Raw genomic sequence first — 21549 nt, 5'->3', positions numbered from 1 at the left:
TAGAAAAGAGTAGTTGTTCAAAACATATACATAAGAGAAAGGGAACACGATGGGCCTTTTAGATTTTTTTATAAAAGTTGAATTCCCAACTTCCCGTTAAAAAAAATCAATAAAAGATTGCTACTGAATGGGTTTTCTGATAAGTATATTGATAACAATATTATTATGTTTGTGTCAGTATTCTTAGTGGAACTGCAGAATGGTGTTTGGAAGGAAAGTAAAAGTTGTTGACCTGTCAAAATTTGGATATGTTTTTTATCTTTATTGTGGGGGCCCCAATTTTGTTCAGGCCCGGGGTAGTAGCACCGCCTGCTCTCCACTAAATCCGGCCCCGTGATTTGTCATGTTAGTTGATCTGCTAGTAAAAATATCATTTAGTGACGCAGTGAATGAAGAACCATCTAACTAACTATTTTGGGCTAATTTCGAACAGAGCTAACTCCTTTTCTTAAAGAAAAAATACTGAATACATCACGTTATTCGTTGACGTCACTTACATTGTATTCAGTTTTTCCTTTTTCCCCTAAAACTTTGGAAAACCAATTCAAGCATAGTGACGCCAGGTTTCTTGCAGCCCAACAATAAATACATTAGCAGAATCACTAAGTAATAGACACTTTCATTCAATCTCATCATCATCACTAATTTTAGAAAGCGTACAATGGAAGCTTTTTCCAAATGCTCTATTTCTTCATGAATTTCTCTACTCAGTGATTCTACTCATGTACTTACTGAAGTTGAACTGAACCTGTAAACATCAAAAACACCACCAATTTTTTCCCAGGTGCAAAATTCAGCTCCTATCCCTCCAACCAACCCAAAACGACTGACACTGCCCCAATTGTAACAACTAGATGAGGTGAAAAAGGAGAAAGAATCAGACACTGGATCCCCACCTCGGCAATTTTTTATCCCTACTCCAAAGGTGAGCCTCAAACGTTCGTTTGTACGGTGCTGCTATCGGCGAACGATTATCGCGGAATTATTTCGAACCTCGGAAAAAGCTCTGACAGAATTTTAACGTTTTGAGTCAGCTTCACACGTTATTCATGGCTAAATTTCGTTTGCGTGCTAGTCAGGCAAAATAGGTAAAGGAGGTAGAACTATTAGTGAGCTGATATTTTCAGAGACTTGAAACTGTGCTCAATGAATGTAATAATAGTAATAATGGTGGATGATAATCTTTGATGCCGAACCATATTATACAGATACAGATTTATGCTGTTCATTTCCTTTGAAACGATAAAATGATGAAAAAATTGAAGGTTAGAGCACCAAACTATAGTTTTATGACGATAAAACTAACAGTCATGAAATCACTATCTTATCTTTTAGCTCTCTCAGTCAAACGCCATTCTCTCATGGGTCTCTTCAGTGCTGGGAACAGAAAAAAGTCGCAGGGTGGCAAGTCTGGTGAATACGGTAGCTGAGGCATGAGTGCGGTGTTGATTTTGAACTAAAAATTAGGAACGAGCAATAAAGAATGAGCAGCAATGCACAGAAGCCAAAATGACTCTTAGGGCCCACGTATTATTCTCACTATTTCAATCATTGCCACTGTCCTAATCAATTTGAACCAATTGAATCAAATATTCCATGACGATTGAGATTGAATATTACAATTTTGCAGTCTCAACACATTTTCGTTGATGATTTTTGACCTTAGTTATAGTTCCAACACAAAAAACTCCTTTTTGGTGAGTAACTTCATCATTACTTTTCACAGCATAAAAATACGATAATAGTAATGAAATTTGTGGAATGTTCTTTAAAATTCATTGTTACAGAGTCCTGAATACGATATCAATGAAATACGAAACGTTGCGTTGGCAAGAAAACAATCGTTTCTCTTAGATACTTTGATCTGTAACTCAAAAAACTTACTGGGAATAATCTAAATGGATTACTAGACCATTCAACCAATAGACTATGAAATCAATCGTCAACATACAGTTGTTGAATGAAATCATCCTGAGACTTTTAAAGTTTTTGATCCAAAATTTGGGTCGCTGAGTTTGACAACAGGACCACATTGTTTATTGAGTTTTCGTTAACAAAAAAAAAAGATGCATCAGGAATAATTTGACTATGGTCAATGATTTGCAATATTCAAATCACTGTGAACTTATTTTGCTTACAATACTGTATACTGGTGAAATTTGGAATAAAACAATAATGAATGCAAATTTTGTCGAAAACTGATCCATGTTCAAGAATTTTGGCAAGGTTAAATACGACGAAAACAATGTAGCTACTCAATATTTCATTCAATATTAACTAGGTGTCTGGAAATGACGATTTCGATTGTAATTTGTTTTTCGAGCTGTTAATGATAATACCAAAAAGTCAATATTTTCAAGGGCATTTGAGTAATCCAACTGAATTTTTACTGTTCCAGCGAGTCTCTTTAAAAGTTGTGAAGCCACACTCTCTTTATGATTTGATATTTTCATGATTGTGTTTTGAATTTTTTGTTTAGCTACAATTGCGAAATAAAGTCAAGATCTCCTGAAGAGACAAGAATTCGATATAAAAAACTTGAGATGTGATGGAAAAAAATGTAACCTTCCAAGGCTTCAAGTTTTGGTTTTCAGTCAATACCATGAGGTTTGTCATACAACTTTGTGCTCATAACCATGAGGTTTGTCATACAACTTTGTGCTCATAACAATTAAAGGAGAAACGTGAAGAGTAGGAGCTCAAAAAGTTATTTGAATTCGGAAAAAATCCCCAAACTATGTATGTATACAGTTGATCGATAGGTTTTCATATCAACAAAATGATATTACCACATTTAAACACAAAAAATACAAGATTATTGAAATGAACACAGAAAAATTTCACAAACATTTCTATTTAGGAGTGTCAATAATAAATACAGTGCTTTCCATTCAAAACGAGTCACGCTGAATAACTTTTGGTACAATGATTCGCAGAAGAAATTAAAAAAAAAAAGTCAGCCATAGTCTACAGGAAAACACATTTCGATATATTTATATTTGATCCCTATCGCACCCCCAGGGCATGTCACCATTTTTTTATGGATCACCCTACATTGTTTCGCAAATCTTCTCAGGATCCTTCATAAGTACTAATTGCATCCATATAAGATTAGACTAGTTCATGAATTTAACGAAGAGGATTTCGATAGACGTATTGAGTTTTGTGAAAGTTTCATTGGACGGAACAACTTGCATCACAATTTCTTGAATAAAATTTGTTTTTCGGATGAATGTACATTTAGACTGAATGGAGAGGAGAATCGACTGATTTGTCGATATAAACATGACAGGAACGGATGCCAATTTTATTGCTTATCAGCATGAATTTGCAAATGCCGTATATCCGTATAGTAGTTCCATTTTCGAGAATCCCCCTGTATAAATGATTTTCCTCAAGCAAGGGCAGTTGCATAGATCCACATTCGTGACGCGCCCTGTAGAAGAGAGCACAGTTCAATTAATCGCAGTTATCAATGGCCAGAGTTTTCTAACTGTCGCGACATCATCAATAGCGTAAAGCAGAGTAGCGCTGTAAAGTAGAGCGGTGAGCTAAAGCGGGGACATTTAGACAAGAGAGCACCGGTTAACAAGCGACGAGCGGACAGAAGAAAGAAAAAGAGCGATAGAAGCGGTGAATAGCGCTACGGTGGCCCGTCCGTGTCTGTAGGTGCGAACACAGTTCGGCGGTTAGCTGTCTACACGCGGCCGATCCATCACGATTGGGCGAACCCGGTGGGCGGGGCGAGTCGCTCTGCCGCGGGCCTGCCCTCGCAGGGGAAAAATGCGCCGCGGGAGGGGACGGAAAAAGAAGTAGGGCGCATTTTTAGTGGTGGTGGATCGATCGGTCCGCCGAGGGGAGGCCGCAAAAATGTATCTCAGAAAGAGCGACACGGTCCCAGGAGAAAAGTTCCCCGCCACTACGCGCGATACGACGATTTTTTACGGATCGCCGCGACTACTGCGCTTGTGTTGTGTGATCGCGACAATTTGTCGCCGTTAAAAGAATTCCGTGACATCAGTAGTCGCGTTCTGTCGGTGGCAAAAACAGGACTCGTTCGGGACTAAGCTCTGACCACAGGGCCCCCTCCCACCACCCCACTCCGCTCCACCCACTGGGCAGACTCGCAAAAATCAGGCCGCCAGAAAGAAGCGCACGAGGAAGGCGACCGCAATTATCACCTGGTGCTCGACGTTTCGAACCGCTTCCGAATTTCTCGCGCTGCTGGCCACGTGGCCCTTCTCTGTGACAAGTGTGACTTGACGTGCGGGTGTGCAGGAAGCCATGCTTCCTTTGGCGACGACTCAGTGAGTGCAGCAGGGACTGGTACAAGCCATGTCCCAGTTTGGCTTCCGAACATCTCCGAATACTCAGGTACTGTACCGTTTGTACTCTTTTCCAGTACTGCGTACTGTTTCTCCGGCGATCCTGCGCGGTCTTCTGGAACGGTCAGGATCATTTCCGGCGTTACTGCCCTTTTGTAGAATTCGAAAAACTAGAACTTCTTGTTTAATGACCATCATACAGCAACTTTGTTGAACTCCTTCAACGGTATGTTTGGGGATTTAGGATTCATAACGAAAATTATTCTACATTGAATTGATACATTCAACAAGATTTGATACAATTTTGCTAACTTTACTTTGAGTGAACGATTGTCGATCAATGCGGACAATATTGAAAAGGTTATCTATTTTGATTTGGATTCGCCCCAGCTATAAAGAAAATTCCACTTTTAACGCTTTTCAAGGCATTTTGAAAATGACAACAGTAATGTAGTACACAGGGAAGTAATTCAGTTCAAAACCAAGTACCTCATCGTCAATTTTAGTAGTCCAAATAAAAAGACCATTTTTTTCAGTATAAGATCATTGCCATCTTTCATATTTTATCGGGGTGACAAGTTTGATAATTGTAAACTAAAAGAATTGAACATGCTTTGCATTCAGTTGAAATTATGATATTCGAAACAGATGTAACTCGTTGGGGACGTCAAATATCTTCGTACTTCCCTTTCCATTCTTCCCATATAATAATAATAATGATAATAACAATAATACGTCATCATTCATTTTAACAAACTGAAATTAATAGGCATTGATGTAGAGGTGAAAAAGCGGGGTATTAGTCGAGGCTGTTTTTCAACTCAACCATCACTGAAATGTGATGAAAACACAATTATGATATAATTACTTTACTAATTAGTAGGTCTCGTCCTACAGGAAATTACTTTTTTTGAAATTCAATGAAAAAATATTGATTCAAGATAAACGTTATATGAAGACTAGAAAGTTACTCATAAAATCTTTGGAGTTGTCGGTGTTGAAAATATTAATTTCATACATCTTCTTTGAAAATATTCATCAGAATGAAATGTGTTACTTTTTGGGAAGTTTGTTGTTGTTTACTGGTCTGGATGAAACATTATTTGTAAGGTTGTTTGATACATTTTCTGTAAAGCATCAGGACAATATTGCTTATTACCTATACAGTCGTCTTTTTTATTGCTTCGAGTATTTTATGAATATTGATCGTTGTGTCTTACTTTCGAATTAATTTTTTCATCCCACGAAAAATTTTGTGTTTATTACCTATTTTTTGTCATTGATTTGTCTTCATTTCTAGCATCTTTTGAAATAGAACCTAGATATTTGAATTTGTTTTCATTTTGTGCTGCTGTCATTCCATTATTACAATTTTTGTGTTCTTGCCGATCATACATTGTGATTAAACTGGAGAAATATCAACAGAGACTGCAGGAATGAAAATGTGCGAAGGTAGTTTTTGAAATTATTCATATCCTCTCAAGATTTTCCCTGCTCCATGGGAGAATATGATGCTACACTTCATTTTTGAATGTTTCTGTAATATTTCTCTTTACCCTTGCGATTCATTGTTGATTTTTTTCAGTAGATATACCCAATATCCCAAATATCCACAATAAAAGCTTGATGTTACAAAAATCCTCGAAAAAATCACATCATATGGATTACCTGTTGATAAAATAATGTACCAAAGTAGAGATTTTCGTGTTGTGTTCGTAGATAGATTTGTTTAAATCAAACCCATTATAGATATAGTCACAAATAATATTTTCGGGGTTTGCATAGATTGAATGAGTCAAGATCTGTATAGCTTTTGTTAATGATCGATTAACTCTAACAATAGTTCAGTTGATCCATGCGGCAGATGTTCATTATTATCACGAAATAATGAAACAAGCTCGTGTCTCAATACGTGGTTTTCTTTTTCTAAATCTATGATAAAGTGGGTTTCTATCAACTCTATAAATTTCCTGGTAGTTGTTTATGTCAAGTTCGATTAGTACCTGTTTTATCGATATCAACTGATATATTCATAACCGGACCTGATAGTTTGAATAAACAGTTAATTATTATTCTGTCAACTAAGATATCTACATAACGGTTTCATACCATTTATTCAAGTACTCGATATTGCATAATATTAATATATAGTGGTATCGACTCCAATTAAGACTTATTCGAAATCCAGTTCTTCGGAAATTCCATTCCTTCCATCTCCGAAAAAAAGCGAACGTACAATATCTGGTAATATGCAAATGTGTGCAAACTAGGACTCACTTTTGCTCATTTTAGATTCAATATTCGTCTTATATACGTCACATATTGAAGAAGGTGCTAAGGTGTTTAGGAAGATACATCTGATTACATTTGGGATATTCGATGAAAGCACATGTAGAATATAACTACAACATAACACAAATCCACTTGTTAATGAATATAGGCTCAGAAAGGTTTAAATGACTCTTAATTTTTCTGAAGTCACCTTTGATATATGATTTTCGTCTCCTAAGTTAAGTATAATTTTCCAAATATCATTTCATCATTATTTATGAAGCAATTTGTTTTGAAACATTTCATAGTATCAGTGCAATTTAATAACAGGAAATGTATGAAACATGATACTTAACAAAGCCTTCAATTAATTTGTAGGCGGTTGGTTGGAATTTGTATTCAACTGACTCATCAGTTACTCCATTCATTCAGAGCTGATGAATGTAAGTATTACCACCCACGTCCCGTTTCAACTAGCGTCAGCTGTTTCACCTTCATTGATGGATTTGTTGAATATTCTAGGAAAAATATTATTTCCAAGTTTAGCTTTTATATGTTGTGGCTATTTCATTAGGATCTGGTTAATGTGGAGCTAATTTTAGCAAAAGCTTCGATACAAGTTGGTGTAAGGCCTTCAATATCTGTTACTCAGGACGAAGTCAATTTTCGGTTTTGCTATTTTGAATATGATCAGGTAAAAACTTTTGAATCTTATGGAAACCAATGCTACAAGGTTTTTGCAGTATTTCATGAGCATGCTAATGGAACAGGAAAATTATTTTCAAGTCATTGCATTTGAAATGAAGCCAATGGCTTCAAAACTGCTGAAGTTGTTTTAGTTTCAAGCCACACATCTATTTGGTCATTGCAAGAGTAATTAACGATTTGTTCCTTGCTTGAACTATTTTTCATGAACTTGTATATCTTTTTCCTCCTATCTAGTACAAAATCATTACAGTTATTTCAGATAGATAATTTTTTCTCGTTCAAATATGAATATTACCTGAACACATTTTGAAAGTATATTGTACTGATTGATTTTTTTCTAATTTATTTTGCAAATTTTGAGATTTGCATTACTTAAAGAGAACGGCAAAAGCAACTTCTAAGGAGGTTTTGTATTCCTGAAAATCAATTTATTGTGACTCTACAACACCGCAGCAAATCATAGAGAGTGAAATTTATTATTTTGATAGTTTCATTAGTTATGAGGTTGTTTATCAAATCAGTTGGAATAAAGGACATGGCAGACTTTTATATTTTCATGAATCTAGATCAAAAGATTAAAGGGAGCCTTTTGAATATTTGAATCTCAAAATAACCTCAAATTGTAGTTCTATGTTTTCAAAAGACGAAACTTTGCCTCTTTCTGTTACGAGCTCAAGTACTAAAAAAAAATGATATTTAGATTTTTCTGTACATATTTCATATATATGAATCATTTCGAATGTTCTTGTCATTTGTAGACAACTTTGACAAATTATTAAATAAATAATTCATTCATTATAAAAATGTATTTACAAAAATGTTATAGGTATATAAAAAGTAAAAATAAAGAAGGAAAAGAAAAAGAAAAAATTCTTCATTTTGACCGATTTTTGGGATGAATTGAAAAAAAATGACAAAAAGTGTTTTTTTTTCATTCAGTTTTTCTAATGAGGTATTTAAAAAAAAAATAAAAAATTTAAAAGCAGAAAAATGCAAAATTTGGGGGAATAAAAATATTTATTAGAAATTTTCAATGTAGAAAACAATTAAGATTTAAAAATTTTGGTAAAAAATTTTAAAAAGGAATTGATAGAAAACTACTGAAAATTGAAATTTGGAGAAATTTTTCATTTATTAGTATGAAAATCTAAATTATTAGGGGAGTTTCTTTTTAAAGTAAGAATTGATAGAAAATTACCGAGAATGAAAATTTGGGGAAATTTTTATTCATTGGTATAAAAATCGAAATTATTAGGGGAGATACTTTTTAAAGTAGAAATTGATAAAAAATTACTGAAAATAGAAATTCGGGGAAATTCGTATTTATTGGTATAAAAATCGAAATTATTAGGGGAGATACTTTTAAAAGTAAGAATTGAAAGAAAATTACTGAAAATAGAAATTCGGGGAAATTTGTATTTATTGGTATAAAAATCGAAATTATTAGGGGAGATACTTTTAAAAGTAAAAATTGAAAGAAAATTACTGAAAATAGAATTTTGTCAACTTTAATCCTCATCTTGTTTGATCACCAATTTTGACAATCTGTCAATTGAAAAACGAACTGTTGCTAAAGTTGCAATAAGTTTTGAAAACTGTAAATCATTGATGGATAAAAATATGCAATATTCCAATATCCTTGCCAACTTATAATATGGGTGACAATCTGACTATTCTAGAAGGTGTCGAAAACATTTCGATATAATTCTGAATATTTTTGACACTATTACCATGTTTGAATTATCTTCCATTGTTGTATATGGGTATTATGAATATTCGTTGCTTACGGTTTCGGTTTGTTCCTCATGAAACTAGTATATCTTATCATCGAATGTTTCGCAAACCAGAACTTGGCGAGTTTTGCGTCCTGATTTGAACTTGCACCTGTACCAAATTCAACTGAACCAGGAACTGAAGGTAAACGACCATATACAATGAAGTATTTTTGCTAAATGTGCTCTGGAGCAGTTGGCAACTGAAAAAGTCGGTTGTATAATTTTTTGTTGAAAAGATTTCATAACGAATAGAGTAGGAGTGATACCAAAAAGAAATGGAGAAACATATTGAGCAAAAGAATAAAATTGTCGACTTCAAAATAGATGAGTGAAATACAAAAACGAATGTAAGGTATCTAAAGAAAAACTCCAGAATAAGTCAAACTCGAAGTGTAACTGTGATAGTATCGACTTATTTGTGAAGCTCATTTTCAAAATGAGTAGACTCTTTGTGGTTTCATTGTTTTTGTCAAGTATAACCACCAAATCTCAAATCATTGTTCGAGATATTCAAAACGTGTGGAAAAAAAAACAATTAATCTTCGAACTGGCCGTTTGCTATAAAAAACATAACCTAAAATTCAGTGAATGTTACTCACTCGAAATTATGCTTTCGAGAACAATTTTCAAAGAAGATATATCATCAATTTTGTCACATAAACAAAACATGTATCTCATTCTTCCAGAGAAATATAATTTTATGTGTCGCATCGAAATTCAACGACTTACAACCTATAAAAAGAAATCTACTAGACAATTGTTTGTTCAAATTAACATATTTGAATATTTTGTAAGACCATGAAACTATAATTAAAACCTGGTTTTGAAGTTATTCATAGATGATAACTGGTGTCCCAGAAAATGGTACCAAGATAATGATGATGATATTACTTTGCTATTCGACAGCATAATTAATTTTTGATTTGGTCTATTTGTCTATTTGCAAATCCAACATTGCGTACAAAGGGTTACCTGCAGTGTTACGTACTTGCTTTTATTAAACGTTTCTCTCACTTGTCAGTGAAATTTATCTCAACTGTGAGGATTATCACTATCATTTTTGAAGTATAGATCTTCTGTTATACTCCCAGCAATATTCCCAAAGTTTTTTTATCCGCTTTTATTGTATAAACCGACCGAGTTCTTTGGTATATGTCACTATGATTTCGATATCTCCTTCATCAACCAATTCGTCACCATATAACAAAGTCACTGATAGGAAGATTGTGAAATACATTTTTTATTTTAGTGACTTTCAACAACTGACTTGGAAGTCCTGATATAGTTTTCGGGTCTGAAAATGAGTTTTAGACTTCCCTCGCCTCTTTTTGTATAGATTTTGTCTGCCGAATTTTTCCAAATATATTTCATTGTTTTCGTTCATTGTTTTCATTGTTTTTTTAAATGTTTTCATTGAGTGCCCAAACCATTTCGTTGTTGTTGTTAGATATTGTCGAAAATTGATTGTAATTTGTGTTCGTTTCTTATTGTTCCATTTGTCTTGTTATATCTTTGATATTTCATTCGGTTGATCCTGTTTGGCTATTTTCATTTTTTGCAAAAATGCCAGTTACTTTTTCTGTTTTATCTACTCATGATCTACTACATGGGATTTCATATAGTTTCGTACTTCCACTTTGTGTGAGTGTTTGTGGTTGAAGGATTTGTTTGTTATCGTGTTATTCATTATACGGAAATTGATAGATCTTCAATAGTTCACTTTGATTTTCAATCATTCATTCCACAATGCCACATATAACTGGAAAATAATTAACAGCTCATAACTTTATTATCGTTCCATTTTAAAACGATAATAACACAACTATGAAACTCAGTATCACGCCACTACATGCAAGAAACATAGGAACACCCATGTAGTTGGTTGATAAAATATATAAATGGTAGAACAATTAGGTCTAATACAAGTAAACAAAAGAATATTGACAAGGCCAATGCATTTATGCTCGTAATAATTTCTTGGTCCTGGCTTATCTCTAACAGTACAGGCTTTTAACTTGTACCTAGTTGTTGCCGTTTTGTTGAGGTGTATTATTTACAGTAGTTTAGATAGCTTTTGCAGTGATGATAATGAAACGAAGAACTTGACGGATAGTACAAAATATATTTGTTCGGCTGAAGACCTATTTATTTTGTAGAAATTCATACTGTAGGTATATAGAAAGAAAAAATTATTTTGGTTTCACTTCTACTGAGTTTTTCATTCGTTACGACCAGTTTCGATGTCTTTAATCATTTTCAAGTAAACTCTTATACATTTAGTCACAACAAACTATATTAATTCACTTGTCCATTCCTTCAACGCTATTTTGATCATCTCCGATGCAGGAACATGCAGCTTCACAGTGTCTCACATTCCCTTCTTCAATAAAAATTGTCTCCACGTATAAAATCAATTACGAGCGCATAAAATGTCGTTTGAGGTTCAATTATTTTTCACGAAAGTAACACATAACGCCAGCTGTCTGCCATCTCGAATTTCACCTGAAGTAGTTCTTTGTTACATGGTGAATATGATTATGAAGCACTTCCTGTGACTTTTAGATTTATGATAACTGAACGCACTATGTATTTTTATGAATATCTTAGCAGGGTTGGTTTACTCTGGTACTCGTTTTTGTTTTCTACAATGATGTTCTTTACAGTATTGTGTGAGAATATCATTGATAAATACTGAATGGATGAAATGTGCGATATGCTGCTGAAACAGCATACTTACATTTCCAAAATTTCCACACAATTCAATTGAAGCATCCTCTTTTGACGCCAAATTGATTTTAATCAAATCTAGACTTATAAATGCGAACATCATCAAACTCAACACTCACTCATTGATCTTTGTTTCTTCGTACGAGTAAGTCAGAGAAAGCTAAAATTTAGTATATTGGTGCTTATTAGGTCTTAAAATCGCTGTAAGAAAAAAAAATTCAAATACTTCAATAAGGGATCCCCACGTGGGGGCACCATTACCTATGAAAATTAGCTTTACATCACTATTTCTCTGTACCGCTATATTTTCGGAGGCTAAAATTTTTGAATGTAGGTTCGTTGTATGATGTAGATGTGCAATATGGAAATATTTTTGAATATTCCAACTGAGGCGTCTCCTGGGTATGAAAGGGGCACGTTTACATATGGAAATTACCTTTTCATTACCGTTTCTCCTTACCAGCATACTTTCGAGAGCTGAATTTTTGTATGTACGTTCCTTATATGTTGTAGACGTACAATATGAATGGATTTTCATGTATTCCAACTGAGGCGCCCCCTTATATGTAATTGATGTGCAATATACACAGATTTTTGAATATTATAACTGAGGCTCCTCCTGGGTATGAATGGGGCGCGTTTTCATATGGAAATTACCTTCTTGTCATCGTTTCTCCTCACCACCATACTTTAGAAAGTTGAAATTTTGTATGTAGGTTCCTAATATGTTATTGATGTGCAATACGAACGGATTTTTGAATATTCCAACTGAGGCGCCTTCTGGGTATGAAAGGGGATCGTTTACATATGGAAATTACCTTTTCATTACCGTTTCTCCTTACCAGCATACTTTCGAGAGCTGAATTTTTGTATGTAGGTTCCTGATATGTTGTAGACGTACAATATGAATGGATTTTCAAGTATTTCAACTGAGGCGCCCCCTTATATGTTATTGATGTGCAATATGCACGGATTTTTGAATATTCCAACTGAGGCGCCTCCTGGGTATGAAAGGGGCGCGTTTACATATGGAAATTACCTTTTCATTACCGTTTCTCCTTACCAGCATACTTTCGAGAGCTGAATTTTTGTATGTACGTTCCTTATATGTTGTAGACGTACAATATGAATGGATTTTCAAGTATTCTAACTGAGGCGCCCCCTTATATGTTAATGATGTGCAATATGCACGGATTTTTGAATATTATAACTGAGGCGCCTCCTGGGTATGAAAGGGGCGCGTTTACATATGGAAATTACCTTTTCATTACCGTTTCTCCTTACCAGCATACTTTCGAGAGCTGAATTTTTGTATGTAGGTTCCTGATATGTTGTAGACGTACAATATGAATGGATTTTCAAGTATTTCAACTGAGGCGCCCCCTTATATGTTATTGATGTGCAATATGCACTGATTTTTTAATATTCCCACTGAGGCGCCTCCTGGGTATAAAAGGGGCGCGTTTACATATGGAGATTACCTTTTCATTACCGTTTCTCCTTACCAGCATACTTTCGAGAGCTGAATTTTTGTATGTAGGTTCCTTATATGTTGTAGACGTACAATATGAATGGATTTTCAAATATTCCAACTGAGGCGCCCCCTTATATGTTATTGATGTGCAATATGCAAGGATTTTTGAATATTCCAACTGAGGCGCCTCCTGGGTATGAAAGGGGCGCCTTTACATATGGAAATTACCTTTTCATTACCGTTTCTCCTTACCAGCATACTTTCGAGAGCTGAATTTCTATATGTAGGTTCCTTATATGTTGTAGACGTACAATATGAATGGATTTTCGAGTATTCCAACTGAGGAATCCCCTTATATGTTATATATGTGCAATATGCACGGATTTTTCAATATTCCAACTGAGGGGCCTCTTGGGTATGAAAGGGGCGCGTTTACATATGTAAATTACCTTCTTGTCACCGTTTCTCCTCACCACAATACTTTAGAAAGTTGAAATTTTGTATGTAGGTTCCTAATATGTTATTGATGTGCAATACGCACGGATTTTTGAATATTCCAACTGAGGCGCCTCCTGGGTATGAAAGGGGAGCGTTTACATATGGAAATCACCTTTTCATCACAAATTCTCCTCACCACCATACTTTCAAGAGCTGAAATTTTGTATGTAGGTATGTTATATGTTGTAGATGTACAATATGCATGGATTTTTGAGTATTCCAACCAAGGCATCCCCTGGGGTTAAAAGGGGCGCGTTTACATATGAAAATTATTTTTTCATCACCCTTTCCACATGCCTGTATATATTCGGAGGCTGGAATGTTTTCTGTAGGTTCATTTTATATTGTGGATGTGCAATAAAAAAGGATTTTCAAATATTCCAAGTGGGGAATCAGCCATGGGAGAAAAAGACGCTTCCATTAAACAAAATTACATTTTCATCACTGTTCCTCCATGTCCTCAAATTTTCGGTGAGTGAATTTATATTTATGATCAGCATTGCACATGTGCAGAGCCGGAGCGGCTCGATATTAGGTTGTACTTGAATTTTTTCTACTGCAGTTATCAAAGTATACCTCAAGAAAACGGTGTTATCGGAGACAAATCATTCATTTGGTGACTTATCAAAGTGTATATTCACCTAAATGTCACTAAATATAGAAGCTCATACTGACTTGATACTGACATATCAATCGGTCCCAGCTGAAAACCAAGTGAAAAGCTGATCTATCATGAAAGTATCACTACTAGGTTCGTGTGACAAAAGGTCCAGAAGTTCCACTTTGAAAACGACACCATGTTTGTTTGGAATTATTGTTTTAGCCAATACTGAAGTGAAGAATCACTTGAATTTCACTAGTTTTTGACCAATTTCAAGATACTTTTTGTCCTCAACTTGGGGGTTGAATTTTCTAAGTATTACAATTTTCAACGTGTACCATCATGCATCTATTGTTCTCCACATGCGTGAATATTAGGTAAATAAAACATGAATTAATTTTCCTACAGAAGTGGGGTAATTTTGATTCCAATATAAGTTGGGAAGTATTTTATTCCAGGGCAAAAAATTTTTGGTGTCCTTTAAATACTCACACACGAAGCCTTTGTAATTGAAAGATACAGTAGTATTCTTTGACAATTTCGGAGAGTGTTAAATGGTTTGAAGATATATTGAGCCTCCAAAAAACTCATAGAGAGAAGCTGTTGGTGGTTGTGGTTAACATAATGAAAAATATTGAAATTTCTCTCAGAATACGTATTAATTCATCGAGATAGGCAGCAATTATACAATTCACAATGGTCATCTGCAGATCATCCATTCACGGTATTTCTATAAATACCTCATCTTGATGTTGAAAACTGCTCAAAAGATTACTGAACTTTTCACGAACAAACTTGTCCTTGGTTTTTCATTTTCTTCACTGAAAAACGGAAAGCTTACGTGTGCAGCAAAATAATCACGAAGATGTAAAAAAAACTGTTGGAAATTTACACTTTCAGTGGTATGTAGTATTCGAAAAAATCTCGGAGTTATTCACCATGGAAATATCAATGATAAAAAGTTAAGGAATATATGGAATTCTCATGATATGCATTGGAATGTTAAGAGTTTTTTAGAAATCAAGTAGGTATGTCCATATTGCTTGCAATACGACCTTGACAATAAAATATTTTGGTTTGATTGGTGAATGTAGTGTTGAAAATTCCAATTTCAAAATAGTATCACCATGATAAGTATTAAATTGCACCTGCCTAATTGTTTCTGGTTGTCAAAGTAGTGGAATGGTTGCTAGAGCTTGTAGAGGAAAATATTTATGATAGTATCTCTCATAGGAGAGATGCTGTGACTGTGACTGATAATGGTAAAAAAGTTCTGTAACTCATCTTCAAGTTATGCTTGAAGCATAGCTATTGTATAGCGAAATTCGTGACGCGGTTTTTGTAAAATCCTCATAGAGAAAATCATAGAATAAACTCTATTGACTAGTTTTTTGAAAATACATATTACAAGACAGAAAGTTTTCTAGCGCTTTTGACACATGAAAGACGGACCACAAGTACCTGTTTCTGCTCAGTTGGACCTCTTTAGGTTGTTTTTGATCGGACTACTCCATTTGAAGAACCAGAACGGTAGCAGTATTACATTTGTTGAATGATTCACTGGCCATGCATGTTCATTTATGGACAAGACCACCAATTATGAGAAATGAATCCAGATCTTCAGCTCTGAATTTGTAATTCGAGAAATGCAAGAAAGTCTGTAGCAATTAATGTAACATTCGTCTTCACCACTACGGGACAAACGAGTCATCACTAACATTATATCACGTAGCAAGTTTTTAAATTCAAGTCAATCGTATAAATTTCTCGTTATCATTAATTAAACCTCAAAAATTACTCATAAGGAGGTTTAAATATTAATGAAAGTATACAAGACGCGATATGTTTTGTGCAGATGTTTCTCTGCTGAAACAATGTTCTACGTATCTCATACTATTTATTACATATATAGATGTTGGAAGCTTGTTGAATAATTCATTCTTTCATCGTCATCGTTGCTTCCAAATATTGGTGCTGATGGCAGCGATGACCTTGAAATCAAGTGGTTTACATAACTGAGACCGTTAAGGAAACCCATTCGAGAGCTAAATTCACGACGAAGGTGAATATGCGACTACAGGCTAACCACATGATTAACATATGTACATCTATACACCAGTTGAGTTCGTTTGGAAACTGTTCAAAGAAATGCATGAGGTTAACAGAGACAAAACTAGTGAGTCAAGGAAAAATACTGTATGGGAGCAAATGAAATTCGATTACGATTTATATTGAGCCAGTGGCCCAATTGATAAATTTCCGTCTTCTTTCTAACATACAAAAATACAGAATCACTGTTCACTGTACTTTATAGTGTTCTTCGAGACTGAATTGAATGTTCTCATGAAAACTCTCATCTAGGTTTAATCCTTTTCTGCCAGTCTTCTTCGGTAATATTAGATACTTCTTCCTTAAATGTGTTCATGAGGTTTGTTCTTGACTAGTTTCAGATCATCAGCATATAAAAGGAAATATACATCTACAATATCGTTAATGAAGATATTAAGAGCAGCGGTCCCAGATTTGACCCTTGTGAAACACCGGAAAAAGCACTATATTCGGTAGATTTGAAACCATTGAGCTGAACATATTGTTTTCGATCTCGTAGATAGGACTGAAAGAGAGCGATGAAGGATGGAGATAATCCAAAGGCTACTAGTTTGTTTAGTAGAATGCCATGGTCAAGCCTGTCGAAGGCCTTAGAAAAGTCTGTGTAAATAACATCAGTTTGGGCCCTATTGTCAATAGATTCAGCAATATGTTGGGTAACAGTCAGAAGGTTGCTGACCGTTGAACGATTTTTCATAAAACCGTGTTGGTTTATACCTATATTGCAACTTACATGCTGATATATAACCCGCTCCAGAAGAATCTCAAAAACCTTTGCAAAGTTGCAGATAATAGAGATAGGCCGATAATTTGAAATATCTCGTCTATCTCCTTTCTATACAATATTGGTAAAAGAATTGGGAAAATACACAAGTCCATTCAACGCAGGTTATTTACATACCACGGAAATAGTACAGGCTTCAGGTTTGATCCTCGAGGAGCACCTGAATCTACCTTCAAAATATTCTGACAGGAAAACAAGGTATTTCATCAATGCAAATATTAATGGATCTCGCAAATATTTAATTTTTTGAACATATCATATCCGCTCATTTTGATTGATGGATCTGAGGGAGATAGCGTGACAGACACAGTTAAAAAACACAAGGCCTGTCTGTTTCTCTCTTTCTTCAAATTTGTTCCGGTTGAAGTACCAAATACTTACCGTAGAGCAAACAGAAGTTCAAACCTAATTCTAAAATGTTCACATGTATTTTTTCCCAATTATCCTTATCAAATCCTCTCGAATTTGCATCAGAAAACAATTAATTAAAAAAAAGGAACCCAACCAACCCACATCGAAAATTTTCATAAATTACAATAACCTGCCCGTAGGCCGTGACGTATCGATACAAAACTCATTGAACATATAAATAACTGACAATTTTTTCGATAGTGCGAATAGTGGTTGAGCGTGTTATGTGTTCTGTATGAAAATTAAATATTACATATTCGAAAATATGTATGAATATGTTATTTGGGTCTATTAGTAGAAAATTTTCAAATGTTTTAGATAGGCATGGAAATTTTTGGTGGTGCATATTTTAGCCATTCATTTCGGAAAAGTAATTGGGGTCCTTGGAAACTTGTGATTTCGTTGACAAAATACAAAATGGCAGTTATATAATACTATTCAACTAATTTTCTTCGCTTACCAACTTTTTCTGATGAGTCCCTGTAAAGGGTGGTTGTAGGAGTGTCATAATTCAATTGCATTAAACAATGGCATACCCCAAGGTTCAGTATTTGCTCCGAACCTATCATTAACTCAAATAAAGGTGGCCTCAATACAACAGTACATTTCCTACTGTCTGGATGTCAAAAACTTCACCACCTACGCACCTTTCAACTAGACCAAGCAATACAACAAATTTAACCGTATCAACTAGAGGGGTTTTATCAAATTTGTGAGTGATGAAGATCACAAAACACCAGATGAACCAAAAAAAGCAAAATCACCCATAGCTTGATATTGGTTGTATTGCTCGATAATGAGTTTTGGGCCTTCAGACTACAAGTTTTCCAAAATATTTCACAAAATGTGAAGGGACACAAATTTTTGAAATTCACGGTGCTAAAGTTTGATAATTGATAATATTTGCAATACAAGACAACTTTAGATGAACAAAACAATTTTTTATTCTTTCCAGCGACATGCATTTAAGATTTGTAATGAATAATTTGTTTGTGAGTCAAAGAAACAAAAAATCAAAGGACCAGATTTGCTCAGAAAGAAATGAGAAATTTCAAAATGATTTTCAAATCAGGAATGACCACTAGTCTCATTGAAGTGATTTAGTCCAAATCCCGTTCACACTCAATTTCAAGAAAAAACAAATGATGTTCAGAAGGAAATTATTCTTTATTTTAGGAGATGTATATTACGCCTCACAAAATTTTAAAAATATGGTAGTTTAAATGTTGAAGAATTCAGGACATTTGTTCATAGGAATTGTTTCCTCCAAAACAACCCAAAAATAATCTAGAATATTATCAAGGACAATTCAAAAGAAACCATAAACTCAGTCGAATACAACACAAAACAGAAAAGTTGAGAAAAGAATAAAAAAGATGAAAAGGATGAAAATTCTAACATATATGTACACTGACAATAGTAATAAAGGAATTCCCTGAACATAATGCATGTATCCATGTATACATACACAGGCAGACGCACATATATACATATACACAATATAACTATGCATTCAAAAATTTGTTGCATCTGATATACCAGGTAAATATCAATTTTGTTGTAATACATCAAAAAATAACATTTTTCCACTTCAAAATCTGTTGACAAAAATCTGTTTAAAATATGTTTTTCCGTTAATCAGCTGTCGCCCCCGTACGAAAGACAACTCTCAGAAGTTGAGAAACTTGTGCGAGCTAAGGACTAACGAGGTCTTACCTTTTAACGTGTGATTCCTGTGTTTAATAAAAAGGTTTTGGAACATTTTTTGAGTGGACGGTAAAAATTTATGGGGTGAATGTATATTTTGTACATTTCTGGTAGAAAATTTGAAATTTTGAGTGGCTCAATAATTTTTTGGTTTTGTTAATTTTGACATATTCGTTAAACTTTGATCAACATATTAACATATGAACTTGGGATAACAAATAATACAATTTTTTAATGAAAAACCGTTTTCACTTTTCGAATTTATAGAAAAGTATCCCAATTCCACGATTTTGTATAAATTTCGAGTATTTCGTCAGCTTTTTATTCATGAGTTCGTCAATATATTATATCTAGCATTCCATATTCCAAGTCCGATATCTGTCAATGCAAATATGAGGAAAATTAGGGGAAAATTAGGCAGTCATTTGCGATAGGTCATCAAAATTCATAATCACGATGTAACATTTACTTTTACAAAAATACGAAATGATCGCAGAAAAAACAGAAATATTCTTTTCAATGACAATGTGTATTTTATATTAGTAGTTTGAGAAAAAAGACATAACAAAACATATATCAGTCAGAAGATGAACCTGAACAAAGTTTTCAATGGAAAAACGTCAATTGTTTTGAAAATCTAAGAAACTATCGATGAATAAAAAGTCTCTGCAATTGAACGCAAACATTTTGTTTTGTAGAAAGAAAAAGCTTCATAAAACTGAATTTCATCGCAAATTTCATTATTAATGCATGTGTATATTCATATTCAGAGCCCACATTCTTTAGCACTCTTCCCAAGGAGTTTTGGAACTTCTCTTTATATAATTTCAAGAGGAATTTGAAAATCTTACTTCAGTCAATGTAGATTTGCTTTTGAGACGGACCTGTTCATGATAATCATTTACGCTATAGCTACAAATGAGGTGAAAATCTTTGAGAAATTTAGACACCGATTTTATTTAATTTACATACTTTTATAATAACACTAGTATAAATTGTTCTAAAACAAGTAGATCGAGTATTTTTCAGTATTTTTGATTCCATATACGCTAATTCTGAAATATTCCTTGTCTAGTTTTCTCTGATTCATTTATTTTGTTCGCTAGGTTGAGTTGAAAAGCAGCCTAGGCTGATACTTCGCCTTTTCGTCGATACTTAATTATTGTTCTGAATTGTTGTATTTCATTTTCATTATGTTGATGAATAAAGATGCTTATTATTATCATTATTATTCTCTCATTGCCACGACTGTACCTGTTAAAAAACCAGCTAAATTCACATCGACTGTGACATTTACATTTAACGGTCGTACATTCAAGTTCTACTCAATATTTCAGTGTTGAATCGCTCACGGAAATCTATAAATCCAAACATTAAAACACCATTCTTCCCTCTGAAACGGAAGCGTCCATCCGTGTCCCAAAGCCATAACATTAAACAATTATTATAAACAGAATTAATTTACCATAATGGGGATGTAAATAAACACAAATCGAATTCTCTTCCGCAAAATAAGTCTGAAAACAATTCAGTAGCTTCGACCGTCCAACCGTAACGTATCTCTCAGTCCTCTCTTGTGCGCCCTTTTGATTTATAACGATTTAATATTTATTTTGATAGGTGAAATTCGGCGTTACTAACGCTCAGGGGAGGGTTCAACCATCTGCTGAATTATATTAGGCCTTGAGGGGAAAGTAGCCTACAGTCAGGGGTTTGTAGAGGACGAATTCGCTCGAGCTTGTGCGCGGAGACTAATACAAAAAGGTATATAGGCTTCAGCTTTTGTCATCTGGATTGGGTTTTTACTGCTATTCTATGAGACAGTAAAAGATACCCTTACGATTTTCTTAAATATATCAATGTAAGGGGTGTGAACACGCAATTTATTGGCACATTAGGGGATTAACAGTGAAAGGGAAAGTAAGATGTAAAAAATGTGAGACAGTCAATAACAATTCGCATATTAATTGCGTCTTCCGGAGTATTGATAAAGAAAAATAAATTGGATGGATGTAGCCGTTATTACTCATGAAAGTGAGAAATAAAACTTTCTATGAATATTACTGCAGTTAGTTACAAATACAAGTGATGAAAGTTTTATTTGTCAATTTTCATGATAAAGAAGAGATTATCAAAATGAATGTTATAATCGATAAATA

General features: G+C 34.2%; 1 protein-coding gene across 1 annotated transcript in view; it reads left to right on the top strand.

Moving 5' to 3' along the window:
- The first annotated feature begins 3814 nt into the window (after window positions 1–3814).
- The window catches only part of mirr (iroquois-class homeodomain protein mirror), a 58384-nt gene continuing 40649 nt past the window's right edge, over window positions 3815–21549 (top strand). Inside the window, exon 1 of the mRNA XM_023163067.2 lies at window positions 3815–4374. Coding sequence (XP_023018835.2) covers window positions 4336–4374 — 39 coding nt within the window. The 5' untranslated portion in view covers window positions 3815–4335. The remainder of the gene's footprint in view (window positions 4375–21549) is intronic.

This window comes from Leptinotarsa decemlineata, unplaced genomic scaffold (assembly GCF_025532065.1).
Source record: "Leptinotarsa decemlineata unplaced genomic scaffold, Ldec_3_MD MMD2_tig00001719_RagTag_RagTag, whole genome shotgun sequence".
Taxonomy (NCBI): domain Eukaryota; kingdom Metazoa; phylum Arthropoda; class Insecta; order Coleoptera; family Chrysomelidae; genus Leptinotarsa; species Leptinotarsa decemlineata.
Note: the sequence above shows the minus strand (reverse complement) of the source record. Positions and strands in the feature narration are given on the sequence as shown.